This window comes from Myotis myotis, unplaced genomic scaffold, assembly GCF_014108235.1.
Source record: "Myotis myotis isolate mMyoMyo1 unplaced genomic scaffold, mMyoMyo1.p scaffold_m19_p_15, whole genome shotgun sequence".
NCBI lineage: Eukaryota > Metazoa > Chordata > Mammalia > Chiroptera > Vespertilionidae > Myotis > Myotis myotis.
The window spans coordinates 20025108-20034135 of record NW_023416319.1 but is presented as its reverse complement, the minus strand read 5'-3'; the positions used below and the strand labels follow the sequence as shown (position 1 = coordinate 20034135).

Sequence of the window (9028 nt, the reverse complement as noted above, 5' to 3'; positions counted from 1 at the left end):
GAATTGTACACTTATGAATGGTTAAAGTGATAAATATTAGGTATATTTTACCACAATAAAAAATGCAGTTTCTTAATCAAAACAGTGACACAATGAAACCAGTGTTGTAATAAAATTAATCTGGCAGTGATACCCAGAGATGATCAGAGAGAAATTGGAAGCAGAGAAGCACACTCAGAAGCCACTGTAAGAATGTAGCTAAGACATACTGGAATGTGGCATCAGTGGAGATGGAAAGAAAGAGGGTAAATATAAGAAAAATTTCATAGAGGTATTTGATAAGAAGCAATATACTAGTAGTGTTAAAAGCATGGAGCTAGCCAGCCTGGATTTGGATCCAGTTCTGCCATTTATCAGCTTCATGACCATGGACAAGTTACTTTACTCAGCTTCCAACATCATAGAGGCTGTAATGCTTGCCACTTGACTTAATCCATGTGATGCACTTAAAATAATATCAGGCACTTGCTTACCCATTGGTAAGTGCTAGCTCTTCATAGTGTCAATGTATTGACGCTCTTTTCAATAAAAGGAAAGTCAAGTTCAGGAGGTAGGTACAGAAAGAAATCCTGAGAGTTTCTTCTGGTTAATCCTCACCTGAGGATATTTTTCCATTGATTTTTAGAGAGAGTGGAAGGGAAGGGGAGAGACATAGATAGAAACATGGATATTAGAGAGACACATTTTGATTGGATGTCTCCCGAATGCAGCCAACTGGGATTGAGCCTGCAACCAAGGTACATGCCCTTGACCGGAATCAAACACAGGACCCTTCAGGCTTTGGGCCGATGCTCTATCCACTGAGCCAAAGCGTATAGGGCAAAAATTAGATTTTTCCAGTCTTATAGTGGGTTCACAGTAGGCACTCAATAACTAATGACTGCTTAGGTAGGTTACTTTATTGAAAACTCCCAAAGATGGGTCAGCGATTGGAAGCTAAGAGCGGAGGGCGTGTCTGACACGAGGTCGACTCCTGAAGCATGCGCAGTCATCAGAGAGGGGATGAGCAAACTCTGCGGAGCGCGATTGCGTAGGCGCTGATTCTGATTGGCTACTGTCGCGCGCGAGGGGGTTGTGCCTACTCGTCACCAAGTAAACAAGGAGGTGGGGGCGGGGCCAGAGAGGCACCGCGACCTGGTTGGCCGGGCGGAGGTTGGGGGTGTTGTGGATTGGCCCTGGCCCGGAGTTCAGCTGTGCGCTACGCGCCGGGTCCGGGAGCCGGCGGCCTGAGGGATGGACGAGACGAGCCCACTAGTGTCCCCCGAGCGGGCCCAACCCCCGGACTATACCTTCCCGTCCGGCTCGGGCGCTCACTTTCCGCAGGTGCCGGGGGGCGCGATCCGAGTGGCGGCGGCGACCGGCCCGGCCCCTTCACCGCCGGGCTCGCCAGGCCACGACAGGGAGCGGCAGCCACTGCTGGATCGGGCCCGGGGTGCCGCGGCCCAGGGTCAAGCCCAGACCGTGGCGGCTCAGGCCCAAGCCCTGGCCGCCCAGGCCGCGGCCGCTGCTCACGCCGCGCAGGCCCACCGGGAACGGAACGAGTTCCCCGAGGACCCGGAGTTCGAGGCGGTGGTGCGACAGGCCGAAGTGGCCATCGAGCGCTGCATCTTCCCCGAGCGCATCTACCAAGGCTCCAGCGGAAGCTATTTCGTCAAGGACCCTCAGGGGGTGAGATCCGGTGGCGACCGAGCCCGCTGGCTGCGGGGACTGTGGGTCAGGCCGGGGGAGTTTGGGGCTTCGCACGGCCGGGGGGAGGCGGAAGGCGGGGGGCGGGGGGCTGAACGAAAGGTCGCAGAAGGGAGAAACTTTCCATGCGGAGCCACTCGGCAGGGTTTTGGAGTGCCACGGGGACTGGAGGTGGAGAAGCTCTGCGGAATGAAGAAATAAATCAGAACCTGTTTGGTGGGGGAGGAGTGAGCGGAAAAGAGGAAATAGACCAGATACAGGCGGAGGGCCCAGCTGTGCGGTGGGGCGATCTGCTTCTGGACGGAGAGGCGCGGGGAGATGCTGCTTCCTAGGAGGTTCGGTAAAGTGCATTCGGGCATTAACCTACAGATTTGCAGGTTGAGGTCTGGGCCCGTCTTTCCCTCTTTTGGGACCAAACCAGTTAGTTGACGCCCCATCAGGGAGGGGCTCTGAGGGTGCAGGTCCAGCCTCTGTGCTGTGGGGATGTCTCCTGCCGCCTCCCCAGGCCTCCTATTGGCAGACGCTGGTGACAGAGTGGGTGGAATCAGCAGTTTCCATCTGTCTGGGTATTGCTCACTTCTTTTGGGATATTGTTCAACAATGTTTATGGTTCCTCAAACTTAGAATGGAGATTTAGAATCACGGGGCTGTCAGCTGCCTTCTTACTTTCATTTCTCTCCCAGGACGATCGTAGTTAGCTTTTTCAGCGAAGGCGAAGTGTTTGCTGACCTTTATTTTGTCCCTTGCATTTATTTGTATAAAGGAGGACGGGGATGGGGTGGGGCATAGAGTGATCAGGGCAGCTGAGAGATGACCTTTATTTTTATTTATTTTTTTTAACATGAGAAAGACAAATTTGATTTCCTAAGGTATGGGAGCCCCATAAACATATGTGATCCAAAGGCAGTAAGGCAATTGATGTTTATATGCGGTCTCAGCTGAGGGATATGGGCTGGAGCTTCAAAGGGGAGGACGGCAATTCACTGGGAAGTTAAGAAGAGCAGGTTTTTGCTAATCAGGTATTTTACCTGCCATGTAGGTAAGTCCTACAGGAAAAAAAAAATCTCTCTGGTAATAGCTCTCTTTCTAGGCCAGGTCCCCTATCTGAGTTTTTTTAGGCAGTTAAAGGGGAGGTAAAAGTTTTCCCTGAGAATGCCAGGTCTTGCTTGCCTTCAGCTCAAACAATCCACACGCAAAAGTGACACATTTTGGGTACTATAATCTGCTCCCCTTTAGTCCCGCCTTTGAAACGCTCAAGAAGTTGAGTTGGGCCCTGACCGGTTTGGCTCAGCGGATAGAGCATCCGTCTGCGGACTCAGGGGTCCCGGGTTCGATTCCAGTCAAGGGCATGTGCCTTGGTTGTGGGCACATCCCCAGTGGGGGTTGTGCAGGAGGCGGCTGATCGATGTTTCTCTCTCATCGATGTTTCTAACTCTCTGTCCCTCTCCCTTCCTCTCTGTAAAAAAAAAAAAAAAGTTGAGTTGGTAAATTGCATCATCTTTGAACCGGTCTCTCAGATTTGGGAATAAGTCAGTTTAGTTAAACAGTTATCTTATTTCAGGAGGTGGTGATGCAGGTAGGCTCTCAAAGTTAGGCCTATTATTACACAAACAGTTATTTAATAAGAGTCAGTTCTGTGGAAACAAAAGAGGAACAAAGGTTAATGATCGGAACAGATTTTAATCTCAGTTTCTGAGTTCCGAAAGCAGTCAGCTGAGATTTCTAGATGTCCAGCTTGAAGTAGCTGGAGTGAGGGCAGTCAGTAGCAATCTGATGGATTTTCCTGGTTTGCAGTTTGAATGTCTGGTGGTCTTTCAGAGTGACCTACCTTTATTCTTTTGAGAACTGCAGAAGTGTCATTGGAATATCAGTGGGTCAAAAATACCAAGTAACAAGTATTCTTTGCCAAAGTTATCAGATGGGCCAGAATGGTTTATTGGAAAAATGTTATTGTTATACTTGTTAGAATGATGGGTGTTAAAACTACCCCCCCCCCCCCCCCCCGCACCTCTCCCATATGAACTCTTTAAATGGATGGTGCTATTTTGATAGGAGTGCTGAGTGGCTAGGATGTGCTGTGACTTGTAACTCTTGGTTAGCTTCATTGAATGATTTAGTTATTCTCCCAGGTGTTGTCATCCCTGAATTATCACCAAGACCCAGAGAGCAAATCTGCCATCAACTCTAACATAGACTAAGTTGGAGAAAGCTTTGAGATTAATAGGTATTTCTAAGTCCCTCAAATAAGATAGCAGTAAGTCAAATGAAAAGCTCAAAGGGGAACCATGACTTCTAGAAGAAAAGAAAGCTAGGTGTTCTGAGATCTAAATGTTAGCAAGATGCTTTTGTCTTTTTATTGGAGAGCCAGAATGACATCTAAGATAACATATGAGTGGTTTTTAGTTACCTTGTTGACTGATTATTTTTGTTAGATACAGGAGCCAGAGGAAGGTTTTTGTTTTTCTGTCATAATACTGTTACAGCTCTGTTGGAAGTGTGTCAGATCAGCTAAGTGATCAGGTACTCTGACAGGTGGGAATAATATGATCTCTCAGTTCTCCCTGGCAGATAAAGTACTACTATCTCAGTATTTGGGCCACAGAGAATGACAGACTCTGGTGTGATTTCTTGGTGATTTGTGGGATCTCAGTCTCCTTAATTTCCTGACCACTGTCCTTTCTTAGAGGGGATGTTGAAACACATGTGCCCTGACAAAACTTATTAATGTAACCATCCTGCTCCCACTGAGGTGAATGTGGTTTAGAGCAGAGGACCACTTCCTAAATCCTGTGGTGTGTCAGAATGGCCCACAGACTCACTGTACTTGGTCTTACCATCTTTGGCCCTGCTCTAAATGAGTTTATTTTACTTGACAAATACTTAGATAGTACTTATTATATTCCAGTTACTGTTTTAAATGCTTTACAAGTAATAACTCACTTAATTCACATCACACCCTCATAGGTAGGCACTATTATTATCCCCACAGATAATGATACTAAGGCACACAGTATAAGTAATTGGCCCAGATTTCACAGCTAGTAAGTGGGAGGCAGGATACAGACACTGACGAACTGGCTCCAGAGTTCTTTCTCCTAAATACTCTATTCTGCTGCCTCAGAGTTAGTATCATCTGAATTTCTGATTTCTCTTTTCAGCTACTATTTTGGTTAGGAATAAATTTGACTGTGTGCATAGAAAATTTAAAATAATAATGACTCGTGCCCTAGCTGGTTTGGCTCAGTGGATAAAGCGTCAGCCTGTGGACTGAAGGGTCCCAGGTTCGATTCCGGTCAAGGGCACGTGCCTGGATTGTGGGCTTGATCCCTGGTGTGGGGCATGCAGGAGGCAGCCAATCAATGATTCTCTGTCATCATTGATGTTTCTGTCTCTCTCTTTCCCTTTCTCCTCCTCTCTGAAATCAATGAAAATATATTTTTTTAAGAAAGAAGAGGCAGCCGAAACCGGTTTGGCTCAGTGGATAGAGCGTCGGCCTGCGGACTGAGGGGTCCCAGATTCGATTCCGGTCAAGGGCATGTACCTGGGTTGTGGGCACATCCCCAGTGGGAGATGTGCAGGAGGCAGCTGATCGATGTTTCTCTCCCATCGATGTTTCTAACTCTCTATCTCTCTCCCTTCCTCTCTGTAAAAAAATCAATAAAATATATTTAAAAAAAAAAAAAAAGAAAGAAAGAAAGAAGAGGCAACCAATGAATGCATATATAGGTGGAACAACAAATTAATGTTCTCTCTCTAAAATCAATAAATAAAATTTTAAAAAATGACTCGAATAAAAGTACATTTAACTTATAAAAGAAGTCTATAGGCCACTCAAAGATGGCATTTCACTTTATTAGGGGATGCAAACTTCCATCCAGCTTATCAGCCATCCTTAGTATATCGCTTCCACTTCGTGATCCAAGATGGCTATTCAAACTGCAGACATCTTACCTGCTTTTTAGCCACTTGGAAGAAGAAAGGGGAGAGGGATCATATGCCCACTCCTCTTAAGGCATTTTTTTAGAAGTTGCCCCAGACTCCTCTTTATATCTCATTGTCCAGAACTTAGCTGCAGTAGTGCCTGGAACTATAGTTTTTATTTTGCCCAGCTAAAAGTCAGGGCTCCTGTGTCCAACGAAGAAGGGGGAACAGAGATTGGGGGACCAGTAGTTTCTGTGACAATTACATTTGGAGCTAGACAGTCCAACAGTTTTTTTAAGATAACAGGCCTGACTCCGTTTCTCAATTTAGGATTGTTTCTCCCTCAGGGCAAGCAAGTAGGGACCTGGAACAGTAAAATGGAAAATGCTAGGTCAGAAGTCATGGTAGAGAGTACTCCTATTACCCTCCTCAGTTACATCCTTGCACTTCAAGTCTCAGACTCAGTCACCTACAAAAGTATTTTCTGAGCATTTTCTGTTTTGTGAGGCTAGTAATACTAGATGTTCATATTTCCAAGAATCATAGAATAGCATGGATCACTAGTTTATTGAGAAGATTAAATGAGATATGACACCTGAAATCCCTTGGCATGGTTCCTGCTTAGAGTGTGTTTTTAAGCTGTATGCCCATTGATCTCTGGGTAAGGCTTTCTTGGGTACATTAGCATTGAGTAAGGCAAAAGTCATATGATTTTTTAAAATATATTTTTACTGATTTCAGAGAGAAAGGGAGAGGGAGAGATAGAAACATCAGTGATGAGAGAGAATCATTGATCTGCTGCCTCCTGCACTCACCCTAGTGGGGATTGAGCCCGCAACCCAGGCATGTGCCCTTGACTGGAATCAAACCCGGGACCCTTCAGTCCCCAGGCCTGCGCTCTATCCACTGAACCAAATCAGCTAGAGCAAAAGTCATATGATTTTGAAAAGATGCTTTCATGACCATTGAGAATAGTACATTCATTAGATAGATAATCCTAATTGGTATTTGCTTCAAAATTTTACAGATACCGCTCACATGTTCTAGGAATTTGGCCTTATATCATAATTTTCAACCTCTAAAAATACTTTATCCACCAAGAGTTTGTCATGAAATCCGTACAGTACAAATTTTTTTTTTTGTTAACCCTCACCTGAGGATATTTTTTCCATTGTTTTTCAGAGAGTGTGGAAAGGAGGGTGAGGTAAAAAGAGAGAGAAACATTGATGTGAGAGAGACACATTGACTGTTTGCCTCCTGCATGTGCTCCTACCAGGGGCGAGGAGTGAACCCGAAACCCACGTACGTGCCCTTGACCAGGAATTGGATCCTTGACCCTTCGGTGCCCCAGCCGATGCTCTAACCTCTGAGAACACTTGCCAGGGCCAGCACAGTATTTTTTTTTCCATTTTTGAAATATAAAAGTGTGTTAATATTATTGAGTGTACGTCTTCAAGAAATTCAGCCTGACCGGGTGGCTCAGAGGTTGAGCGTGGACCTATGAGCCAGAAAGTCAAGGTTCGGTTCCCGGTCAGGGCATATGCCTGCGTTGCAGGCTGGATTCCATGTGGGGTGTGCAGGAGGCAGCCAATCAATGATTCTCTCTCATCACTGATGTTTCTCCCTCTCTCTTCCTCACTGAAATCAATAAAAACATTTTTAAAAAATAAAAAAGTAATAATAAAAAAGAAATTCTGATGCCCTTACCTTTTGTTGAGAACCACACTGATAGCCAAATAAAGAATAAAGACCTCAAATAGAATCATTTTTTTTTTTTTACTAAAATGTTAAGAGGCATTCAACTTTGATTATCATATATAAATGTAGTTCTCGAGATTTTAAGTATCTACCATCTGTTATAGGGAGCTGTCCCAGGTCACAAGTTCTAATGGGTGAGGCAGGTGGAGTTGAAGGCAGTGGCTAGGAAAAGAAATATAGGCTAATCTCTTCACTATATTCTATTTGGATCCCATCTTCTTTCAGTCCCATATTTGGAGGAATCCCCCCTCTCTTTTGTGAGAGTTAACATGTAAATAAGACTTCTCTACCTAAATAGCTACGTCAGGGAGTGCTGTTTCCTTCCAACTTCTAATACCGAATACAGGAGTTCTCAGAGTGTGGCCAAGGACCTCTAGGAGTCCCTTTTGGGGTCCTCAGGTCAAAATTATTTTTATAATAATTCTAAGACTTTGCCTTTTCCACTCTAATTTCCTTATAAGTGTACAGTGGAGATTCCAGAGGCTACAGAATGTATGATATTGAAGCAGACTTAATATTAAGGAAGATGTGAGAATCCAGTTGTTTTTTATAAGCCAAACATTAGAGAGATCTATAAAAATAATAAAACAATGCCAATCTTATCACTAAAAATTGTTTTTAAAAATATATTTTTTATGAAACATGTCACTTATGTTAACATATAGTGGGTTTATTTTTATTATTAAATTAATTCATAAATAGTTTTAACATTTCCATTTTCATTTTTACTATAGCAAATACAGATTTTACCCATATAAGCAAAACCTTTTGGAGATCCTTAATAAGTTTTAAGAGTTTAAAGGGATCTTGAGACTAAAAAGTTTGAGAACCGTCCACTTTATATTTACCAAAGTTAAAAACAAAAAACTTATTAAAAGTTATTACTGTAGCCCTAACCGATTTGGCTCAATGGATAGAGCGTCAGCCTGCGGACTGAAGGGTCCCAGGTTTGATTCCGGTCAAGGGCATATACCTTGGTTGCCAGCACATCCCCAGTGGGGGATGTGTAGGAGGCAGCTGATCCATGTTTCTCTCTCATTGATGTTTCTAACTCTCTATCCCTCTCCCTTCCTCTCTGTAAAAAATCAATAAAATGGCCGAAACCGGTTTGGCTCAGTGGATAGAGCATCGGCCTGCGGACTGAAAAGTCCCAGGTTCGATTCCGGTCAAGGGCATGTACCTGGGTTGCGGGCATATCCCCAGTAGGAGATGTGCAGGAGGCAGCTGATCGATGTTTCTCTCTCATCAATGTTTCTAACTCTCTATCTCTCTCCCTTCCTCTCTGTAAAAAATCAATAAAATATATTTTTTTAAAAAAATCAATAAAATGTATTTAAAAAAAGTTGTTACTGTATATTTCACTGTGTAATATGAGTGATGTACTTGAACGGTTAGATTTTAGGTCCCTGGAGGAAAAAGCCTCTTTAGCATAGCCCCGTGGTCAACAAACCGCGGCTCGCAAGCCACATGCGGCTCTTTGGCCCCTTGAGTGTAGCTCTTCCACAAAATACCATGTGCGGCGCGCACATACAGTGCGACTGAAACTTCGTGGCCCATGCGCAGAAGTCGGTATTTTGTGGAAGAGCCACACGTAAGGGGCCAAAGAGCCGCGTGTGGCTCGTGAGCCGCGGTTTGCCGAGCTGCAGTTTGCCAACCACTGGCA

The 9028-nt window shown here is 44.6% G+C and overlaps 1 protein-coding gene across 2 annotated transcripts in view; it reads left to right on the top strand.

Moving 5' to 3' along the window:
• The first annotated feature begins 1137 nt into the window (after positions 1 to 1137).
• Positions 1138 to 9028, top strand: part of PI4K2A (phosphatidylinositol 4-kinase type 2 alpha) — a 33202-nt gene continuing 25311 nt past the window's right edge. The window contains exon 1 of one of the 2 annotated variants that reach the window (XM_036336420.1): positions 1138 to 1668. In XM_036336420.1, coding sequence (XP_036192313.1) covers positions 1234 to 1668 — 435 coding nt within the window. In that variant the 5' untranslated portion in view covers positions 1138 to 1233. The remainder of the gene's footprint in view (positions 1669 to 9028) is intronic. The other variant, XM_036336419.1, reaches the window with a different exon arrangement.